The 24266-nt window shown below is 34.0% G+C and overlaps 1 protein-coding gene and 5 long non-coding RNA genes across 7 annotated transcripts; 4 read left to right on the forward strand and 2 right to left on the reverse strand.

Moving 5' to 3' along the window:
- The first annotated feature begins 1904 nt into the window (after positions 1–1904).
- On the forward strand, positions 1905–2576 carry LOC142236542 (uncharacterized). Its single transcript, XR_012722080.1, has 2 exons — positions 1905–2313; positions 2371–2576. It is a non-coding gene; the product is annotated as an uncharacterized LOC142236542 (long non-coding RNA).
- Positions 2577–3477: 901 nt separating this feature from the next.
- Positions 3478–3835, reverse strand: LOC142234499 (uncharacterized). The gene is made up of 2 exons (XR_012721633.1): positions 3748–3835; positions 3478–3680 (listed from the first exon to the last, which is right to left on the reverse strand). It is a non-coding gene; the product is annotated as an uncharacterized LOC142234499 (long non-coding RNA).
- Positions 3836–4878: 1043 nt separating this feature from the next.
- LOC142233806 (uncharacterized) lies at positions 4879–14091 on the forward strand. Of its 2 annotated transcripts, none has more exons than XM_075304837.1 (6): positions 4879–5178; positions 5231–5698; positions 5755–5909; positions 6377–6632; positions 12881–12929; positions 13173–14091. In XM_075304837.1, exons 1-6 carry the CDS (start codon positions 5106–5108, stop codon positions 13945–13947), a joined length of 1776 nt encoding a protein of 591 aa, XP_075160952.1. In that variant the 5' UTR covers positions 4879–5105; the 3' UTR covers positions 13948–14091. The 2 variants fall into 2 exon arrangements, with proteins under 2 accessions (XP_075160952.1, XP_075160953.1); XM_075304838.1 differs by having other exon boundaries at positions 5767–5909.
- On the reverse strand, positions 6894–7550 carry LOC142233465 (uncharacterized). The gene is made up of 2 exons (XR_012721411.1): positions 7414–7550; positions 6894–7350 (listed from the first exon to the last, which is right to left on the reverse strand). It is a non-coding gene; the product is annotated as an uncharacterized LOC142233465 (long non-coding RNA).
- A 1648-nt stretch (positions 14092–15739) lies between the features above and the next one.
- LOC142236459 (uncharacterized) lies at positions 15740–16246 on the forward strand. The gene is made up of 2 exons (XR_012722042.1): positions 15740–15975; positions 16033–16246. It is a non-coding gene; the product is annotated as an uncharacterized LOC142236459 (long non-coding RNA).
- A 5564-nt stretch (positions 16247–21810) lies between these two features.
- Positions 21811–22309, forward strand: LOC142234702 (uncharacterized). The gene is made up of 2 exons (XR_012721687.1): positions 21811–22038; positions 22096–22309. It is a non-coding gene; the product is annotated as an uncharacterized LOC142234702 (long non-coding RNA).
- The last annotated feature ends 1957 nt before the right edge of the window (positions 22310–24266 follow it).

A 24266-nucleotide genomic window follows, 5' to 3' on the forward strand; every position in this document is an offset into this window, starting at 1 on the left:
ATCGATTCCATAAACATGCAGCAGTATCGATTATGCATTCGCACTTTACTTATAATGTGGCCAATATATGGGATATGTTCGACAGAGCACTGTGGTCCGGACCCTGCCAGCATTTCAAAGTTCCATTTCAACCTCATCGTTACCACAGACTCGTAAATGTCACTTCAACCATCATGAAAAGGTACATCAAAAAGTACATGCAAGTAATTTGCCATCCCTACTGTTAAAAAAGCCATTTTTTTGTGAAACGCCAAGCGCAACCAGCTTGTTATATTTTAATTAAATAAAAACGAAAATAAAGTTCTGAAAACATAGATTATACGCTTAAAATTGTGAAAGGTATATTGGTGAACAATCTGGTGATTTTCCAAATGGAATAAAGTGATTGTTTTTCAGATATTTTACAGACACGCTGCCTCCATGGAATAAAAACACTGATTGATAGACGCAGCAACATGTAACTCGCTACTTGTAACTCAACATAGTGGTATAAATGTTATATTTTTAAGAATTTGTAAATGTTTAATCAAATTAATAAATATCTAAACAAACGTGTTTTACTCGACCACAATGATTCTTTTACAACTATCTTAAAATGCACTTTTTCTGATTGTTTTGAGGGTCCCTTATTGGCGTCGTTCTAAATTGATCTATAAAGGCACCTAATAATTGCACTCATGCGAAACCTTTTTGTAGTAACTTGGCGTGGTACAACTTCTCAATAGTGACGGCGCTTTTCCGACGAGTTTTTGATGTTGTATATGATTGTTTTCGACGTAGTGGGGATTCTCAAAAGAGTCCCCAAATTCAAAAAATGTTGGCAGGGGATAAACTTATAGTCTGCAAGGCGCATGAGTTTACAAAAAACGACCCATATATTGATATCCCATATATTGTGCACATTATAAGTTAAGTCCGAAGGCTTAATCGATACTGCTGCATGGTTATGGGATCGATAACAGATTTACCGATTATTTAGTCATCGCCGACAAGTCGTATCGATCCGACACACTGTAAGATTCTTTACAAACACCGACATTCCGTCCGGAATAACTGATAGTCTGTAAAGCGCATAAGGCTTGTCTGCCGGATACTATACACCATGGCTGAACAAGAAGGTTAAATCATAGGCCCATACCCTGCCAGCATTTCAATGTTCCATTTCATCCTCATCGCTACCACAGACTCGTAAGTGACACTGCAACAATCGCCAACTGTGATAGTATTTTGCCATCACTATTCTCATGAAAGTATTTTGCCATCACTATTGTTACAAGAGCCATTTTATATTTTGTGAAACACCAAGCGCAACTGGCTTATTATAATTTATTTCAATGAAAACGAAAATAAAGTGCTGAAAACATAGTTATTACGCTTAAAATTGTGAAAAGTAAATTGGTGAACAATTTTTGACTTTCCACATGGAATAAAGTGATAGTTTTTCAAATATTTTTCCAGACACGCTGCCTCCATTGGGAATAAAGTACTGGCTGATAGACGCTACAACATTTAAGTTACAACTTGTAACTCAACATCAATCTCTTATTAATGCATAAAAATGTGTTAAATGTGATGTGATAGTCGTATAAATGTTATATTTATGAGAATTTATAAATGTTTCATAAAATTAATAAACATCTAAACAATCGTGTTTTACTTGACCACAATGATTCTTTTACAACTATCTTAAAATGCACTTTGTCTGATTGTATGAAGGGGCTCTTATTGGAGTCCTTCTAAATGTATCCAGAAGGGCTCCTAATAATTGCACTCATGCGATACTTTTTTGTAGTAACTTGGCGTGGTACAACTTCTCAATAGTGACGGCGCTTTTCCGAGGAGTTTTGGATATCGTATACGACTGTTTTCGACGTAGTGGGGATTCTCAGAAGCGCCCCCAAATTCAAAAAATGTTGGCAGGGATATGATTACAATTTTTTTATTTCGACAAAATTTTAAGATGTCAAAATCATATGTTTATGGTGATTGCAGCTCTCCAAATGACACTTCATAGCAAATGCATCTCAAACAAACTCGCGCATTCATAGCTGGAGAATTGTTCAAAGATGACTTGACCCTGCCAGCATTTCAAAGTTCCATTTCAACCTCATCGTTACCACAGACTCGTAAATGTCACTTCAACCATCATGAAAAGGTACATCAAAAAGTACATGCAAGTAATTTGCCATCCCTACTGTTAAAAAAGCCATTTTTTTGTGAAACGCCAAGCGCAACCAGCTTGTTATATTTTAATTAAATAAAAACGAAAATAAAGTTCTGAAAACATAGATTATACGCTTAAAATTGTGAAAGGTATATTGGTGAACAATTTGGTGATTTTCCAAATGGAATAAAGTGATTGTTTTTCAGATATTTTACAGACACGCTGCCTCCATGGAATAAAAACACTGGTTGATAGACGCAGCAACATGTAACTCGCTACTTGTAACTCAACATCATCATTAATGCCAAAAATTATGTTAAATGTAATGTGATAGTGGTATAAATGTTATATTTTTAAGAATGTTTAATCAAATTAATAAATATCTAAATAAACGTGTTTTACTCGACCACAATGATTCTTTTACAACTATCTTAAAATGCACTTTTTCTGATTGTTTGGAGGGTCCCTTATTGGCGTCGTTCTAAATTGATCTATAAAGACACCTAATAATTGCACTCATGCGAAACATTTTTGTAGTAACTTGGCGTGGTACAACTTCTCAATAGTGACGGCGCTTTTCCGACGAGTTTTTGATGTCGTATATGATTGTTTTCGACGTAGTGGGGATTCTCAAAAGAGTCCCCAAATTCAAAAAATGTTGGCAGGGGAGTATCTTGATAACATATTCCAGACCCAAAATACCACGCACATCAGCTTTTAAGCTGCATCATAAACTGTTTTTGTTAATAGATGGCAAAGATCCATTTGACTGACTTCAATTCTTAACTTTGGTGGGTATTATAGTCTTATTTGTCTCATATCGGCGTTCCTCGGATGAATTATCCACTTCACAATCACTCATAGGTGACGCAATTAAATTTGAACCTTTATTTTTCTCTGGATTTGAATTATTTTTTCAGGACAATTGAGAGAATAAATAATTGTCACTTTTACCAATGCCATACGATTCTTTTATCAGCTGATTTTGACTTCTTAAAATTGTAAACAACATATTGAAATTTGTTGTTTTTGTTATCGTGATTCAACCTCCTTATTCACCCTGCCAACATTTTTTGAATTTGGGGGCGCTTCTGAGAATCCCCAGTACGTCGAAAACAATCATATACGATATCAAAAACTCGTCGGAAAAGCGCCGTCACTATTGAGAAGTTGTACCACGCCAAGATACTACAAAAAGGTTTCGCATGAGTACAATTATTAGGTGCCTTTATAGATCAATTTAGAACGACGCCAATAAGAGACCCTCCAAACAATCAGAAAAAGCACATTTTAAGATAGTGGTAAAAGAATCATTGTGGTCGAGTAAAACACGTTTGTTTAGATATTTATTAATTTGATTAATCATTTACAAATTCTTAAAAATATAACATTTATACCACTATCACATCACATTTAACATAATTTTTTGCATTAATGATGATGTAGAGTTACAAGTAGCGAGTTACATGTTGCAGTGTCTATCAGCCAGTGTTTTTATTCGATGGAGGCAGCGTGTCTGTAAAATATTTGAAAAACAATCACTTTATTCCATTTGGAAAATCAAAAATTGTTCACCAATATACCTTTCACAATTTTAAGCGTAAAATCTATGTTTTCAGAACTTTATTTTCGTTTTTATTTAAATAAAATATAACAAGCTGGTTGCGCTTGACGTTTCACAAAAAATAAAATGGCTTTTGTAAAAGTAGTGATGGCAAAATACAGTCTGTCAAGAAAGTCTTTTGACATTGCCAACTATTTCAAATCCAAAAAAAAAAAATTGAAATATTAAATATTTTATTAAATTTTTAATTCTGTGTACGTATGTATACTTTGCAAAATACTTAATAAAATATTATTTTAAAATTTCATTATATTTAATTTTGGAACAAAACATAATTTTGATCCCATTGTCAAAACACTTTCTTGACAAACTGTACATGTATGAAGTACATTTTGTACTTTATGATATGCTGCCCCCCCCCATCACAGTAGGATGGTTGTAGTGACATTTACGAGTCTGTGGTAGCGATGAAGATGAAATGGAACTTTGAAATGCTGGCAGGGCAGCCATGCTATACACTTTTATTAATAGGGCTGTTTTCTTTTTGCACTGGATACAACATTTGTATGGGCTATCCAGAACATCGTTGCACTGGTGTTCTATCCAGAACATCTCATCGGTGCAAGTCGCGCCGATCTTGCCAGATTGTGTTTTGATAAAGTGACGCTTCATCGATTCAAAATAGCACTTTATTGTGACTAATTTATCGAAAAACATGAAATTCAAAGTGGTATAGTTTCATAAATAATCGCAGCAGTAAATATTTATTACTAATTGGAGCATTTCATACATTAAAAATGCAAGATTTCACCTCTTTTCTGTGATTGTTTTTGAACAGCTGATGACAGTGTTGCATATTTTTGGAGATGTCCTTTTGTAGTGAGCTACTCATTTGACGACAGGGCAGACAGAGAAGTCGCAAGTTTTTCCTAGATATTTCCCCCCAATAAAATCTTGCAAACCAGGTTGCCTGCTGGTTGTTGATAATAAGCAAAGCACCAGTACAAAATACATTTTCCGCAACTACAAAAGTTAAAGGATTCGTTTTTTGTTTTTAATGTGCATATAGTTACTGGATGCCGTTCGCGTACTTTTTAGCAAGTTTAAGCAAAGAAATTAAAATACACTCTTACTCTCTTTCTAGTTTTTATTGGATATTTTTTACTGGAAAAGTACGCGAACGGATAAATTTATAATAAGAACGGCGCATCACGTTACTATGTAACACTAATTACATTCTTTACATTGGCGAGTAAATAATAATCGAATGTTATCGAAATGTTGTTACTCATAACATACCGTTACATCTGCTGTCTTATCCAAATAATACTGTTGTACTAATTATTTGTATTAAATGTCAGAAATAACTTTTGAAAAATGGATGGTAAAACCGATATGAATTCTAGCGATGCCACATATTGTCCTGATGCTGAAACTATGATGCAAAATGGTAAATAATAACTTTGTTTTGAAAGTGCTTATAAACATGGCCAATTTTTCAGCTTCAATGGATGCTTCTCAAACATTACGTCGATCTGTAAGATTATCTCAAAGGCCACGAATACGTTATATGTATACTAAGCGCAAAGGAAACTCTAAATGTTCCAAGCATTCGAGTGTCTTAAATATGCAACATAATATTACCAATACACCTCCAATAGGTATTTCGAAGCCAATATTAAAAGAACGCCCACAGGACAATGACTTGGTATTATTACAAAAAGAATATAACATGTTGGTTTCGCATTCAAATGCAGATACCAATGAAGTCACATGTACACAAGCCAATGAATTTACATGTACACAAGCATTATTTACCATTGCCGATATTATAGAAGATGAAGAACGCACGGTATCAATGAAAATGCCAAACAATATGCATTCATTAAACAAAAAACGAAGACATGGAATTGATCTTTCCCAAAAATTGTCCGCAATTCCCAAAACAACCAGAGTGGAATTGACAGAAGGTAACAATATGCCTATTAGGTATCTCCGAATATAATGATAAAAAATTTTTTGTAAGAAACCGACATAGATCGAATACAGTATCAAAACCCTGTTGGACTTGAGCTTCCCGAATACAATGGTCCAATTGGGCCTAAGACAATGCGGCGCAAAATAAGGGCAAAAACGAGCAACAAATCGGCCAAGAAACCCAAGGAGGTTTTTAAATCAAAGGTAAGGTATAAAAAAATGTTTACCGCGTTCGCACAAATTATAATAATTACAATAATAATATTACTTATATCATAAAGAATCCAGACATTAAAACATATATGACTCAAAAGTTACTTAGTTTCTTGAATATGATACAATAATATTACATCAAAAATTAAATTAAATTAAATAAATTGATACAAGTAGAAATACAAAAAAACAAACACATAATAATCATAAAATTTACTATTCGACATTACCTTGCATATAGACTAGAAATGTTTTGCTCAAAAGTGAGAGACCAAATATATTGTCTCTTACGGGTATTAAAAATAACTTTAACGCTTTATTGCTTTTTATCATTTTTTCACAATAAAATAACTCAAACTCCATTTGAATTTATTTCATGCATCGTTGCCGTAAAACTCAATTGATCTGCTATATTCTAACATTTCTATTTCGAATTATGCTATACTTCTATATTTTAGCGCAAAACTCAAGCAATAAATAGTGGTTTAAAATCCTATAATCTAAGCGACAATGTTTGGCTAAAAGATATACCTTTGGATTTAACTATGAAGAAATCTGAAATGTTATCTAGTATAACGCAGAGAACTGAAAAACTCAACTTAAATGATATTACCTTATCGATCGAAACAATATCGAATATGGCAAATACAGACCAAGGAGGGTCTCTGATAGATAATATGCGGGAGGTCGTTTTAAATGGATCAAACCAATTAGGTAAGAGCATATATTTAATAACTGTTTGCACAACTTTTATCACCATTAATTTCCAAAGTGTGGTCATAGTACAAATACATTATTTCCTATTGAGGATTAAGAGCGGCTCAATGCTTAGGTCTGATTAATCATCTTCTGTGGTTTTGGGAAACAGTACAATTAAATTCGTATTTGATAATACAAATTCTAAATTCGAATCTAACAAATTAAATCGTATTTGAGGCTATAATTCGTATTCGGACAAAGCGTTCTACTGTAAAGTTTGATTTAACTTATTTCTTACATGGGGGTTTATTCAAATACATTTTTGAAAATGTTTTTAGAAATGTGCGATATTCTAATGTTTTTTATAACTTCCATGGTTCTAATAAAGACTGTCTTCAACAATTGACTTGGTTGTGTTGTGGTTGTTGTAACAGTTTTTAATGTAATTTCATTAATTTTTTTCTATGCTTTGATACTTCAACTGGTGTCCAGATCTAGGAACTCTGCGACATGGGTGGGGTGCGTCCAGAGTGGTCTGGTGGTGAGTCGGGTAGGTTTAGCTGGCCAAGCGAAAAGGTGATGAGTGTCATGTGGCTCTTGGTTACAGATGGGACACACGTCAGCTACGCTGCTATCAATCATTGATAGGTAGGAATTGATGCCCTAGTGACAAAATATTGCCGGTGACAAAATATCATAAAACTTTTTAACATCGAAGTCCAGAGATCGTTACCTGCGGATTTACTTTCGAAATTTATTTTCTCCCACTTTGTTAGGAACCCACAGATTAACATACCTCAGATTTCCTGTTCTACATTCGAGAGATCGTACATAGTGTCCGTTGCTAGAATTTGGAATTCTCTCCCGATAACACTCAGGTGCTTCAACTTTACTGTTTACCAATTTATTATTATATTATTTGAACCTTTTGCCATATTTTTATTTTTATTTTTTACTTTTTATTTTTATTATATGATCGACGCGGATCCAGGGGTGGTGGTGTAGGCATTTATATTTCGACTAGGATAAAGCATAAAGTGGTCTTTAGAACTTTATTCAGGTAGTTCTAAGATATTGTTAGGAGTTGTTTACGTGCCACCAGTGGGGGATATTGTGTCATTTGAGGAACTTCATTGTAATTTTCTTCTTAATTACTCAAATGTAATCATATCTGGTGATTTTAATTGTAATATGTTTAACTTTTCAAGAGCTCATCAGATGCGTACTATTTGTTCTAGGATGGATTTGTCTGTGTTGCACAACTCTAGACCTACTCACTTTGCTATTCCTAATCTCTCTACGTCTTTAATAGATTTTTTCTTGGTAAGTGATGGTCTCATTGTCCGCAGGTCTAGTCAGGTTCAACTCCCTGGTGTATCTCATCATGCTTTAATTTTTGCTTGTTTCGATATTCTTGTTACTTCTACTGTTGAGGTTATTGAATTCTATGACTACAATAATGTTCAATGGGATGGTCTTTTGATGTGTTTGTCATAGTTTGATTATAGATCTTTCTATTCGACTTCTGATGTTAATTTTATGTGCTGTCTTGTTTCTCAGCTTTTCCAAAATCTTTTTACTTTTGTGCCTGTTGTGCGTCGAAATTTTCGGCCTGATGACGACAGTTGGATGGAAGCAAGAGAAATAAGATTGGCCCAATCTCTGAGAGACTTGGTATTTCAGCTGAACGGAACTCGAGAGAATTGGGATATATACTAGAAGTATCGGAATAAGGCTAAGTCGGCTTTTCGTAAATGTAGACGCAGACATTTTCTTAATACTTTTAGATCTTTGGATACAAAATCGTTTTGGCGCTTGCTTCGCAATTCTGGATGCATGGGTGGAGATGAAGTTGATTATAGTGCTAACGTTGATGAGATTAATAACTTTTTTACGTCTAGTTTTTCTGACAATGGACCTGGGAATGTTGATTTTGATTCGTTTCATGACTTGCCTTTTGGTTATTCATTTGATTATGTTAGTGAAGATGATATTATTATTGCTTTGAGTAAAATCAAATCTAAATCTGTTGGTGTGGACAATATTTCTATCAAATTTTTAAAACTCATATATCTTTATGTGGCTGATTTGATTCTTAATATATTCAATGCAATAATTATGACATCTGTATTTCCTGATGTATGGAAAACTGCTCGGGTCGTGCCTATTCCTAAATGTTCTGTTATTAGTGGTCCTGAGGATTTTCGCCCGATTTCCATTCTTCCGGTTCTTTCGAAGGTTTTTGAACACATTTTGAAAGATCAGATTCTGGATTATACTAGGGGTAAACTCTTTGAATCACAGTATGCTTTTCGTTGTGGTCATAGTACCACATCTCTGTTGCTGCACATTACTGAGACTGTGAGGAAAGACCTTAATGATAATAGGATAGGTGCTTTGGTTTCCCTTGATTTCTCTAAAGTATTTGATTCGATATGTCATGCTACCATGGTTTGTAAGCTAGGGAGTGAGTTTGGTTTTTCTAAGTCTGCCTGTAGGCTTTTGATGTCTTACATGCAGAATAGATTTCAATTTGTAGAGCTCAATGGTGCCTCATCATCTATACGTTCATTGAAAATGGGAGTTCCACAGGGCTCTGTCCTTGCGCCTCTCCTTTTTATTCTGTATATAAATGATATTTTTCGATATCTTGATCCCAATCTGTGTACAGTGTTTCTGTATGCAGATGATGTATTCCTCTATTTTAGTGGCTCCCGTGAATTTATTCCATGTCTGGAACATAATATGAATTTATGCTTGAACCAAACCCTAAATTGGTCATCTCGAAATAATCTTATGATAAATCCGTCTAACACGAAGGCCATTTTATTCGGTTCTAGCTCTAATGAGTTAAATGTTTTCCTTGGGGTTTCTAATGTTGAATTTATGGATCGATATAAGTGCTTAGGTGTGATTTTGGATAGGAACTTGAATTTTAATGAGCATATTGATATGGTTTACTCTCGAGTTTATAGAATCTTGCGTAGGTTGTATTCGCTTTCCATTTATTGACCCGAATGGGTTCATTCTTTGTTGTTACCTCATTCTTTGTTGTTACCACAGTTGCTTTATGGGCTAGAAATAGTATCTGGGACATTGGACTACTTAAGTTGCGGTAACGCTTGCCGATGGCAAGGTATCTTAAAACCTCCTAACACCATCTTCTAAATTGTATGTAAGTCCATACGTGGTATATATTAAATCAAACAAGTATATACGGCCGTAAGTTCGGCCAGGCCGAAGCTTATGTACCCTCCATCATGGATTGCGTAGAAACTTCTTCTAAACACTGCCATCCACAATCGAATTACTTAAGTTGCGGTAACGCTTGCCGATGGCAAGGTATCTTAAAACCTCCTAACACCATCTTCTAAATTGTATGTAAGTCCATACGTGGTATACATTAAATCAAAAAAGATCGATCCAATACGTATATAATTCAGTTTGACAAAGTAGACATAACATTTTGACAAAATTTTCTACAGAAATAAAATTTTATCAAAATTTTCTATAGAAATAAAATTTTCACAAAATTTTCTATAGAAATAAAAATTTTGACAAAATTTTCTATAGAAATAAACTTTTGACAAAATATTGTATAGAAATAAAATCTTGGTAGATTATTTTTGGTTCGAGTGGCAACCATGATTATGAACCGAATAAAATTTGAACAAAATTTTCTATAGAAATAAAATTTTGAAAATCTTTCTCAAAATTTTGACAAAATTTTCTATAGAAATAAAATTTTGACAAAATTTTCTATATAAATAAAATTTTGGTAGAATTTGTTTGGCTCTAGTGGCAACCATGATTATGAACCGATATGGACCAATTTTTGTGTGATTGAACCAATTTTGGATCGGCTTATATGGGGGCTATATATAATTATGAACCGATGTGGACCAATTTTTGCATGGTTGTTAGAGACCATATAACAATATCATGTACCAAATTTCAGGCGGATCGGATGAAATTTGCTTCTCTTTGAAGCTCCGCAACCCAAATCTGGAGATCGGTTTATATGGGGTCTATATATAATTATGGACCGATGTGGACCAATTTTTGCGTGGTTGTTAGAGACCATGTACCAACATCATGTACCAAATTTCAGCCGGATCGGATGAAATTTGCTTTTCTTTGAGGCTCCGCAAGCCAAATCTGGGGATCGGTTTATATGGGGGCTATATATAATTATGGACCGATGTGGACCAATTTTTGAATGATTGTTAGAGACCATATACCAACACCATGTACCAAATTTCAGCCGGATCGGATGAAATATGCTTCTCTTAGAGGCTCCACAAGCCAAATCTGGGGATCGGTTTATATGGGGGCTATATATAATTAAGGACCGATGTGGACCAATTTTTGCATGGTTGTTAGAGACCATATACCAACATCATGTACCAAATTTCAGCCGGATCGGATGAAATTTGCTTCTCTTTGAGGCTCCGCAAGCCAAATCTGGGGATCGGTTTATATGGGGGCTATATATAATTAAGGACCGATGTGGACCAATTTTTGCATGATTGTTAGAGACCATATACCAACATCATGTACCAAATTTCAGCCGGATCGGATGAAATATGCTTCTCTTAGAGGCTCCACAAGCCAAATCTGGGGATCGGTTTATATGGGGGCTATATATAATTATGGACCGATGTGGACCAATTTTTGCATGGTTGTTAGAGACCATATACCAACACCATATACCAAATTTCAGCTAGATCGGATGAAATATGGTTCTGTTAGAGGCTTCACAAGCCAAATCTGAGGGTCCTTTTATATGGGGGCTATACGTAAAAGTGGACCGATATGGCCCATTTTCAATACCGTCCGACCTACATCGATAACAACAACTTGTGCTAAGTTTCAAGTCGATAGCTTGTTTCGTTCGGAAGTTAGCGTGATTTCAACAGACGGACGGACGGACGGACATGCTTAGATCGACTCAGAATTTCACCACGACCCAGAATATATATACTTTATGGGGTCTTAGAGCAATATTTCGATGTGTTACAAACGGAATGACAAAGTTAATATACCCCCATCCTATGATGGAGGGTATAAAAATTAAAAATCAAATTTGACGTCGGAGTCAAAAATGACCAATGCACGAAATATAGCCCCTGATCAACCACGAACAACGATATGCGTTTCTTTTCGATCGGACTTCAAATGACGACACAGCACAATAAATTGTATTTCGGGGGGTCGTAGGGTGCACGGAAAAAAAGTTTTGGTGTTCTGAAATTGTCTTCGAATATGCTACAAAACTGGGGGGTGACCGCATCAACTTTTTTCGTGACCCTATCTAGTGTACCTGTCCCCCTTTACAATTGGTTTAGCTTTTCACGTTCCAGTAGGAATACACAGATTATTATACCACTTATTCACAAATCCGTCTTTGAAAGGTCATTTTTTGTTCGTGTGGCCAGATGTTGGAATGCCTTACCTGCTGAACTGCGCATTTTCTCACACTCGAACAATGTGTTCCGTATCAAAGTGTTTAGACATTTTTCTTATTTTGTAGTGTTGTTGGTACATGATTGCTAATGGGATTTATTTTTAGTATATTTTTCTTTTCTTTACATATGGCTGGGGAGCCAATCATGATTAAATCATTAGTTTATAATTCTAGTTGTATATAAATTTATTACATTCACTTCTATTCAGATTATAAAAACTTTGTAATACAAATGTATTTGGCCATGAAGGCTTAGTATTACTGAATAAAACTGATAAATAAATAAAAATAAATATGCTTTATTTTTGCTTATTTCGTTTGCACTTATATATTCTACACTTTTTCTAAAAATTCATTCATATTGTTATTTAATTAAATGGTAAATTTATTTTAGATTTTATATAATTAATTAGTTATAGCAATATTTTTGCTTATTTGATTTGCACTTATATATTCTACACTTTTCTAAAAATTCATTCATATTGTTCTTTAATTAAATAGTAAATTTATTTTAGATTTTATATAATTAATTAGTTATAGAGGCAATGCGCTATTATTGGCCTTTCTGGCTTATTGTATTGTCGTAAATAAAATAAATATAAATAAAAAAATTGTATATTAGTCCATATGGTTATGTTAAAAAGAATAGCAGATCAAATACATATATAAGCAACTTTAATTATTGATAGGTTTATGTAGGGGCGGTGTCTAATTATGGGCCTATATTGACCATCAGCAGCCTCCAACTCCACAGATGTAGTTGGTAAAATAAACTATTCTTTCTTCTATTTTGCAGGTCACACAGAGAAGAAAATTGAACATATATCCGATAAAAAGATTAAGCGGTAAATATTGTGATACGACGATTTAAAATTCAATTATATTTGTATTTATATAAATTTTATAGCAAAAAATCTTTAAAGCTATTAAATAAATCCACAATTCAGAATCTTTCTAATAATATTGGTACGGTTAAGTTTCAGAAGCCCACCATAAAAAACAACTACAGTGAAAATTCAAAGTATATTTTGGATATTATTATTATGTTTGATTTTTAATGTATCCTAATCGAGAAATTTCCTTTATAGATCATTGTTTTTGGACGAAACTAAGATGGAAATATCGCCGTCTGTGAAGAAACGAAAAATGACACAGAATTACAAAATAGCAACGGAAGAAGAACGACCAAGTCGCATACTAAAAACGCCGTGGAATATCGGAAACAAAGAAGGTAACAGCTCTACTCAGAATAAGACCGGCATACATATCAAAGAAGAAAGTTTTGGATATACCAAAATGCAGCAAGCAACGAGAAATGATATGGAGAAAATTAAAAGAAATGAATTTTACGGGGGTTCAATGTTGCCCGACATTTATCCACCACATTTTAAGTATCAATTACCACCGGAAGTTGTATTGACACAACCATCAACGATGGCAAAACCTAATTCGTTTACACCCGAGCAGGCATTCTCTTTTGATTTGAAAGATTCCAGTTCAACATCACCTTCTTTAACAGAATCCTTGCGAGAAACTTTTGATACAGATGATGTGCGAAATCTTTTGAGCATTGAAAAATCATCATATCGCTTGTATGATTACCATGTGCAAGCATTGGCTATAATTTTAAATATTAACGAAAATTACTTAAACGAAATTTTCAATAAAGTTTTAAAGATTAGTCCAACCGCCCTACGCAAAGTGAGTAAAGCAGTAAAAACGCCATTTGTTCAAGATCAGGATATATTCGAAATTCAGAATTCTCTCGAGAATAGTCCTTCAGACAACGAAATCATTCCATGTAGTCAACGTGTTTACGGGAATTCAAGACTGAAGTCACTCAAAAGTGAAAATAATCCATAAACTTCATCAAATGTGTATTCAATATTTCATAAATTTCATATATCAATAAATAATGTATAATGTGTGTGACTGAGCCGAGCGGTAGATATATATATATATATATATAGGCGAAAACGGACGATCACTTTCATTTTATAGCCAACAGTTTTTTCTGGTATATATTAGACAAAAAAGGTATGTGTAGGTAAGTCTACAAATAATTACGAATCGATATGGACTTTTGCACGGTACGTAGAGTGCCAGAATTGAAATATGGGGGTCGCTTATATGGGGGCTATATACAATTATGAATTTGATATGGACCAATTATTGTGTGATTGGGGATCGATTTATCTGAGGGCTATATATAACTATAGACCGATATGGACCTTGTTAGGCATGGTTGTTAACGGCCATATACTAGCACAATGTACCAAATTTCAACTGACTCGGATGAAATTTGCTCCTCCAAGAGGCTCCAAAACCAAATCACGGGTTCGGTTTATATGGGGGCTATATATGATTATGGACTGATATGGACCACTTTTGGCATGGTTCTTAAATATCATATACTACCACCACGTACCAAATTTCAACCAGATCGGATGAATTTTGCTTCTCCAAAAGGCACCGGAGGTCAAATCTGGGGATCGGTTTATATGGGGGCTATATATAATCATGGACCGATTTCGACCAATTTTCGCATGGGTGTTTGAGGCCATATATTAACACCACGTACCAAATATCAACTGAATCAGATGAATTTTGGCCTTCCAAGAGGCTCCGGAGGTCAAATCTGGTGATCGGTTTATATGGGGGCTAAATATAATTATTGACCGATGTGGACCACATTTTGCATAGTTTTTAGAGACCATATACTAACACCATGTACCAAATTTCAGCCGGATCGGATGAAATTTTCTTCTCTTAAAGGCTCCGCAAGCCAAATTTGGGGATCGGTTTATATGGGGGCTATACGTAAAAGTGGACCGATATGGCCCATTTGCAATACCATCCGACCTACATCAATAACAAATACTTGTGCCAAGTTTCAAGTCGATAGCTTGTTTCGTTCGGAAGTTAGCGTGATTTCAACAGACGGACGGACGGACATGCTCAGATCGACTCAGAATTTCACCACGACCCAGAATGTATATACTTTATGGGGTCTTAGAGCAATATTTTGATGTGTTACAAACGGAATGACAAAGTTAATATACCCCCATCCTATCAAAGATTATAGAAGAGGAAGATGGGAGATTGGATACTGAACACATCAAACCATTTACCACATTAGTTTAATACTCGAACCATACGTATACGACAAGTATTGACATAGCATTAAAATGCAAATAAAAAGAAATTAAGAGCACGAAATAAATTTCCATAAAGGGGAAAATGTAATTTTTTTGTTGTTGCCTAAAATTTAACATTGTTTCATTAAGAAAATTACATTTTTCATTTAAAAAATTAAAACTAAAAACCAAAGATAATAAACTTGAGGAAGATAGGAAATTGGCTACTGAGGAGATCAAACCATTTACCGTGTTAGTTTCATACTCGAACCAAACGCGTATACGACAAGTATTGACATAGCATTAAAAGGCAAATAAAAAGAAATTAAGTGCACGAAATAAATTTCCTTAAACGGGAAAATGTATTTTTTTGTTGTTGCCTAAAATTTAACATTGTTTCATTAAGAAAATTAAGTTTTCCATTTAAAAAATAGAAACGAGAAACAAACAAAAAATTACAAACATGTATGGAACTAACATGGTAAATGCAACATTTGGTATGACGCAAGCCAATTTCCCTGCCAGCATTTCAAAGTTCCATTTCAACCTCATCGTTACCACAGACTCGTAAATGTCACTTCAACCATCATGAAAAGGTACATCAAAAAGTACATGCAAGTAATTTGCCATCCCTACTGTTAAAAAAGCCATTTTTTTGTGAAACGCCAAGCGCAACCAGCTTGTTATATTTTAATTAAATAAAAACGAAAATAAAGTTCTGAAAACATAGATTATACGCTTAAAATTGTGAAAGGTATATTGGTGAACAATTTGGTGATTTTCCAAATGGAATAAAGTGATTGTTTTTCAGATATTTTACAGACACGCTGCCTCCATGGAATAAAAACACTGGTTGATAGACGCAGCAACATGTAACTCTCTACTTGTAACTCAACATCATCATTAATGCCAAAAATTATGTTAAATGTAATGTGATAGTGGTATAAATGTTATATTTTTAAGAATTTGTAAATGTTTAATCAAATTAATAAATATCTAAACAAACGTGTTTTACTCGACCACAATGATTCTTTTACAACTATCTTAAAATGCACTTTTTCTGATTGTTTGGAGGGTCCCTTATTGGCGTCGTTCTAAATTGATCTATAAAGGCACCTAATAATTGCAATCATGCGAAACATTTTTGTAGTAACTTGGCGTGGTACAACTTCTCAATAGTGACGGCGCTTTTCCGACGAGTTTTTGATGTCGTATATGATCGTTTTCGACGTAGTGGGGATTCTCAAAAGAGTCCCCAAATTCAAAAAATGTTGGCAGGGTTCTTATCTTCCTCTAGTTTATTGTCTTTGCTAAAAACAACTAAAAGATTACAAACATGTATTAATCTGGTAAATGCAACATTTCGTAACACGCAAGCCAATCTCCCATCTTCCTCAAATCTATAATCTTTGATTTGGGTATCCTATTTGAGAGAAATGTCAATGAGACGAAGAAAATGTATACACTTTTTTGACAATTCACCATAATTTTGTATATTTGCAGTCATAGACCAAGAAAATATAAAGACATACCCCCATATTCATAAAAGTTAACGTACACTTTAAACCTACTATTACCATACAAATTCATTCGATAAACTATCAGTAAATTATTATGAATATGGATCATACTTTAGGGCTGTTTTCTTTTAGCACTGGATACCCTAAGCCGTGAAGGACTAAAAGAAAACAGAGTAATCGTTTATCCAGGACATCTCCAAAAATTTGCAACACTGCCATCAGCTGTTTTAAAACAATCACAGAAAAGAAGTGAAATCTTGCATTTTTAATGTATGAAATGCTCCAATTAGTAATAAATATTTACTGCTGCGATTATTTACGACACTTTACCACTTTGAATTTCATGTTTTTCTATAAATTATTCACAATAAATTGCTATTGTGAATCGAAGAAGCGCCACTATATCAAAATACAATCTGGCAACACCGGCGCGACTTGCACTGATGAGATGTTCTGGATAGAACACCAGCGTAACGACCCAATAAACACAAACGTTTGAAAAATGCCAAATTTCAACAATTTTCAAACATTTTTTCAAAGGATTAGGGTAATATTCAAGTTGAGAAATTGTTGAGAAAATCGCGTTCTCAACAAAAAACAGACATTACCCTCAACAGTGACATTCAACACATTAGCAATAATATCTCAACCCAATAAACACAGGATGAGCGTTTTTCAAATGCAACAACTTTTCAGTTTGAGGGTAAATATAATTTTCAACATAAATTCAACTTGACTTGAAATAGCTTATCTTCAATACATCTTCAAATTGTTTGCGAATTACTTCCAATTTGCACAAATGTTGACGAAATCTTTGAAAAGTTGTTGAAGATAATATGAGAAAACTTTGACAAAACACTACCCTAAAATGCAACGAAAAAACCATGTGGTTTTCAATACTTATTTGTGCAACGAAGTTCGTGGTCAATTGCAAGAAATAAAAAAATGGAAAATTTTAGACAAATAACCAAATAGTTTATAAAAATAGGTAAGTGAAAATAAAAAATGAAATAAAACTTTAAGGAAGTCACTAAATGTATATCTCTTTGCAGAAAACTAAAATTATGGATTCTACGTTCTTGAAAACATTAAAAAGCTGACCGATGAAAAAATGGTGGACAATTAACTGGAATTGCTTCAAATAGTTTATAATAATTGGTACGTCAATATGAAAAATTAAATCAAAACTTTAGAGAAGTCACTAAATTTAAATCTCTTTGCAGAAAACCAAAATCTTTGGATGTTACATTCTTGCAAACATTAAGAAGCTGACTAATGAAAAATGAGTGGCTTATCGACAAGAAAAAGTTTCCAAAAACATTACAAGTGCAACCAATTAAAATTGTTAAAAACAACAAATTGTTGAAATCAACAACTTCTGGATGAAAATGGGCATCACATCGTCAGTTTAATTCATATGCTATTATCAGTTTAAGGCCGGTACTCTGTTCGGTTTTCGCGTTGAAACTCCATACAAAACCAAAAAATGCGAAAAATTTGCGAAATTTTTTCCATTTGTGATACTTTGTTTTTTCGTGTTGAAAAACTGACGTTTATAGCACGGCGCCATTTGCAATGTGAATTAAGAAATAATTTATTTATTAAAAACTATTTGTGCGGGTTTATAAATCAAACACGGACCATATTTTTGTTCCGAAACTATACAAAGGATCAACGGAATAGCAGATCAATAGCCCAAGGAAAAATAAAATGTTATTTTGTAAAAACAAGCAACACCACCAACTTAATCCAATATCGCTCTCTGTAAAATAGCGCTCCAAGCTACCTAAAAAAACGCCGCTTTCTATGTGCGAAATAATGGTTTCCATAAAAATTTTTCGCAAGAATGAACATAGTACCGGCCTTTAAAATGGATATTTTGTGAATTTCTTCTGCTGGAAATCAATTCTAACACGCGGTCCAGTACGTTCCTAATTTCAAATTACCCGCTTGTTAATAAATTTTAATGCTATTTTATGACACCAAAAGGAAGGAAAACGAATTATCAATGCAAAAGTGTTTACTAATAATGTTTAAGATATTTAAAGTTTTGTTGTTTGTTTTTTTTTTTGTTCTTATTTGTTGATATGTTTAATAAGATTATTATTTATCAATTGGTATTGTAGTGTATTATGTAGTGTAGTGTATTATTATATATTTTATTTAGATGAAAATGAATAAATTATACAAAATTCATAGAATTTTGGCTTTGACTTTCAATTTGAAGTGGGGATATCATTCATACAAATTTAGGTTGAAAAGTATTTGCAACGATGTTAATTTTGAAATTGACTCGCATCGAAAATTGTTTGACAAATTATTGAGTAGCGATGCATTTCAATTTGAGGATAACACTTGAGATATTATTGCTAATGTGTTGAATTTCACTGTTGAGGGTAATGTCTGCTTTTTGTTGAGAACGCGATTTTCTCAACAATTTCTCAACTTGAATATTACCCTAATCCTTTGAAAAAATGTTTGAAAAATTGTTGAAATTTAGCATTTTTCAAACGTTTGTGTTTATTGGGAAGTGTTATCTTCAAATTGAAATGCATCGCTACTCAATAATTTGTCAAACAATTTTCGATGCGAGTCAAATTTAAAATTAACATCGCTGCGAATACTTTTCAACCTAAATTTGTATGAATGATATCCCCACTTCAAATTGAAAGTCAAAGCCAAAATTCTATGAATTTTGTATAATTTATTCATTTTCATCAAAACAAAATATATAATAATACACTACACTACATAATACATTACAAACAAATTGATAAATAATAATCTTATTAAACATATCAACAAATAAGAACAAAAAAAAAAAAACAAACAACAAAACTTTAAATATTTTAAACATTATTAATAAACACGTTTGCATTGATCATTCGATTTCCTTCCTGTTGGTGTCATAAAACAGCATTAAAATGTATTAACATGCGGGCAATTTGAAATTAAGAAAGTGTTAGAATTGATTTCCAGCAGAAGGAATTCACAAAATATCCATTTTAAACTGATAATAGCATATGAATTAAACTGACGATGTGATGCGCATTTTCATCCAGAAGTTTTTTTTTTTTTTCTAGGCAACACTGGTACTAAACAGACGTGTATTTTTTGTGCGAATTTTTCATTCCAAGTTTAATTGTATTTAATACATAACAAATAACATCTCAGGCATCCTATTTGCATACAACTGCATCTATGATGCCTGGTCCTTTACCCCAAGATATGGAATTTGATGTTGTAGAGGTTGAAGCTTCAACTTCTCGTCATCACCCGCCGGCTGTGAACAATGACAAAGCTGAATCCAAAACAAAAACAAAAAAACAAAACATAATTAACCCTAATGACCGCAAGCGTCAGCGACTTGAAAGTGCATTATCACCGATAAACATTTCAATTCCTGACCTTTCTGAGAGATTGGCGAACCACAACCCCGCAGACCAGAATAGATTTGGCATACTAGGTGTTCTGGCAGATATTGACATTGGCCGCTGTGAGCCAGAAAAAAAACAGAAACCTCAACAAAGTAACGAGAACAAAAACAATTCTAAAGTAAAATGGTGCCCTCCAATTTTCCTTTATAATGTGAACATTGCCACACTTGTCGATAAGCTGAAAGCAACAATTCCCATTTTCTCATTTAAAGGCCGGTACTATGTTCATTCTTGCGAAAAATTTTAATGGAAACCATTATTTCGCACATAGAAAGCGGCGTTTTTTTAGGTAGCTTGGAGCGCTATTTTACAGGGAGCGATATTGGATTAAGTTGGTGGTTGTTGCTTGTTTTTACAAAATAACATTTTATTTTTCCTTGGGCAATTGATCTGCTATTCCTTTGATCCTTTGTATAGTTTCGGAACAAAAATATGGTCCGTGTTTGATTTATAAACCCGCACAAATAGTTTTTAATAAATAAATTATTTCTTAATTCACATTGCAAATGGCGCCGTGCTATAAACGTCAGTTTTTCAACACGAAAAAACAAAGTATCACAAATGGAAAAAATTTCGCAAATTTTTCGCATTTTTTGGTTTTGTATGGAGTTTCAACGCGAAAACCGAACAGAGTACCGGCCTTAAAGTAAAAAATATAAACAAAAATAAGAGCAAAATCTATTTTTCTGACCCAGCAGTTCATGCATCTATGATGTCAATTTTACGTGAGAAGAAAATACATTCTCACTCATTTACGCCAAAGGAATTCAAACAAACTTCTGTAGTTCTAAGGGGACTATTTGCCAATACTGCGATAGATGACATTAAAGCCGAATTAAATAAAGAAGTTCCAAACACAATAGCAGATGTCACCAAATTTAAAACATCTAGTTCCATCAAAAAAAATTTCGACACTGGCCTATTTCTGGTAACTCTGATCCCAGGAAAGGACATTCTCATTTTTCCAACATCAGAGGCATTCTAAATCAAATTATTAAATGGGAAGTCCCCAAGAAAAAAGAAACGGACATTCAATGCCGCAGATGCCAAAGGTGGGGTCATATCTCGAAGAATTGCAATTCCCCTTACAGGTGCGTCAAATGTAATCTCGACCATGAACCAGGTGAGTGTCTCCGTACCAGAGAGGATCAGACGGACCCTTTCTGTAATAATTGTGGTGAAGCTGGTCACCCAGCCAATTGGAGAGGTTGTCCTACATACAAAAAGTATGTGGCCATACGAAAGCAAAGAATAAACAAAGCCATAGAAGAAAAGGCAGCTGCCAGAAACAACGTAAACCGTGCCATAACTTCGTCACTAGTATCTCCTGGACGAACTTTTTCTAATCTTTTTCAACAACAATCCACTAAAATGCACCTCATCCAATATGCACCAAAAAGCATCATAGATCAATTCATGGAACTAGCAAGTTACTTTATGGATCCTGAAGAACTTACGCTGGAACAGGAAATAAACTTATTCTTAAAAAACTACAAAAGTATGTCAAAGTCTGACGCAAAAACTGAGTTTAAGCGTCTATTTAATAAAATTAAACATATTAATAATGATCCATAGATACATTAAATTAATAACATTCAACGTAAGGTCTCTTAATGACACTACCCTGCCAGCATTTCAAAGTTCCATTTCAACCTCATCGTTACCACAGACTCGTAAATGTCACTTCAACCATCATGAAAAGGTACATCAAAAAGTACATGCAAGTAATTTGCCATCCCTACTGTTAAAAAAGCCATTTTTTTGTGAAACGCCAAGCGCAACCAGCTTGTTATATTTTAATTAAATAAAAACGAAAATAAAGTTCTGAAAACATAGATTATACGCTTAAAATTGTGAAAGGTATATTGGTGAACAATTTGGTGATTTTCCAAATGGAATAAAGTGATTGTTTTTCAGATATTTTACAGACACGCTGCCTCCATGGAATAAAAACACTGGTTGATAGACGCAGCAACATGTAACTCTCTACTTGTAACTCAACATCATCATTAATGCCAAAAATTATGTTAAATGTAATGTGATAGTGGTATAAATGTTATATTTTTAAGAATTTGTAAATGTTTAATCAAATTAATAAATATCTAAACAAACGTGTTTTACTCGACCACAATGATTCTTTTACAACTATCTTAAAATGCACTTTTTCTGATTGTTTGGAGGGTCCCTTATTGGCGTCGTTCTAAATTGATCTATAAAGGCACCTAATAATTGCAATCATGCGAAACATTTTTGTAGTAACTTGGCGTGGTACAACTTCTCAATAGTGACGGCGCTTTTCCGACGAGTTTTTGATGTCGTATATGATCGTTTTCGACGTAGTGGGGATTCTCAAAAGAGTCCCCAAATTCAAAAAATGTTGGCAGGGTAGTCGACAGTTAGACCTGGCAAGCTTGTTGCTCCATAAAGGCCGGTACTGTGTTCATTCTTGCGAAAAATTTTTATGGAAACCATTATTTCGCACATAGAAAGCGGCGTTTTTTTAGGTAGCTTGGAGCGCTATTTTACAGGGAGCGATATTGGATTAAGTTGGTGGTTGTTGCTTGTTTTTACAAAATAACATTTTATTTTCCCTTGGGCAATTGATCTGCTATTCCTTTGATCCTTTGTATAGTTTCGGAACAAAAATATGGTCCGTGTTTGATTTATAAACCCGCACAAATAGTTTTTAATAAATAAATTATTTCTTAATTCACATTGCAAATGGCGCCGTGCTATAAACGTCAGTTTTTCAACACGAAAAAACAAAGTATCACAAATGGAAAAAATTTCGCAAATTTTTCGCATTTTTTGGTTTTGTATGGAGTTTCAACGCGAAAACCGAACAGAGTACCGGCCTTAACAAGATAGACATCGGATTCATCCAGGAGTGTCACCTGCGAAGAAATAGAAAAATTAGAATCAATGGATACAATATAATCACCGATAACTCACCTGTTGGCACAGCTGTTGTTATCAAAAATTGCATTAATTTCAGTAGAGTATATCTCAACAACATTGGAATGAATACTTGCCTTGTTCAAATTGATTTCATAACATCTGGAATACGCAAGCGATATCTCTTTGGCTCCGTTTATATCCCATGTAACCATCCCTCACAAATATTAGAATCTGACCTTGAAAAACTTTTGCAATTTTGCAAAACTTTTGATGCCTTCGTCCTAGGGGGTGACTTAAACTCAAAAAATACATCTTGGGGTGACTCTAACGAGAACTCAAACGGCAGGACACTTCATTCTTGGCTTGGTAATAATGTGCTCGATATTATACGCATTTGTGATACATCTCCATCTTATCCAAATGGCTGCTCATTTCTTGATCATTTCCTTGTCAGCACACAGCTCATAGACATCATAAACCAAAACTACAAAATTCAAACTCTCCCAACATTTTCTGATCATTTCCCGATCAAAATGGATTTGCAGCTTCATCAGGCCGGACCGCTTATGAGATCACCTAGAATTGTTACTTCATACGCTGCCACAAACTGGGACAATTTTCGTGACGATATTGATGACGCCATCTGCAGGCTAACTCCTATAACAAATAATAACCTCCAAAATCATGAAATTGATGAATTAATATCTGATTTCAACTTATCTTTCAGCGCAATCCATAATACCCATTCACAGCAAATTGAAATTAAGGATGGAAAATTTCCCCTCTCCGAAAGGACAAAAAAACTCTTTAGATTGAAGTACTCCTGGCAGAAAGACCTTAAAAAAATGTTTCATCGTGCTGGAAACAGGACATCCAGTGAGTATAAAATTTTGTCCAAACAAATTCAACTACTGAAAATAATAATAAAAGAGTCAGTAGCTATTGAACAAGCTAACAAATTCAAAAATACACTGGGAAAAATAAACCCTGGTCCTTCCGCCTTCAAACAAATTTACCAAGTAATTGAGAAAAATAAACACCCCTTCTGCAATAAGATAACGCACAATGATTGCACCATTACCAACGCCATTGATATAGCTGATCACTTCAAAAATTTTTATTCCGAAGTTTTCCGGGAAACAATTCCGCAACACCCGGTTCCTGACCTTGTTTCTAGAGTGACTTCTTGC

This window comes from Haematobia irritans, chromosome 4 (assembly GCF_050003625.1).
Source record: "Haematobia irritans isolate KBUSLIRL chromosome 4, ASM5000362v1, whole genome shotgun sequence".
NCBI classification, from domain to species: Eukaryota; Metazoa; Arthropoda; class Insecta; order Diptera; family Muscidae; genus Haematobia; species Haematobia irritans.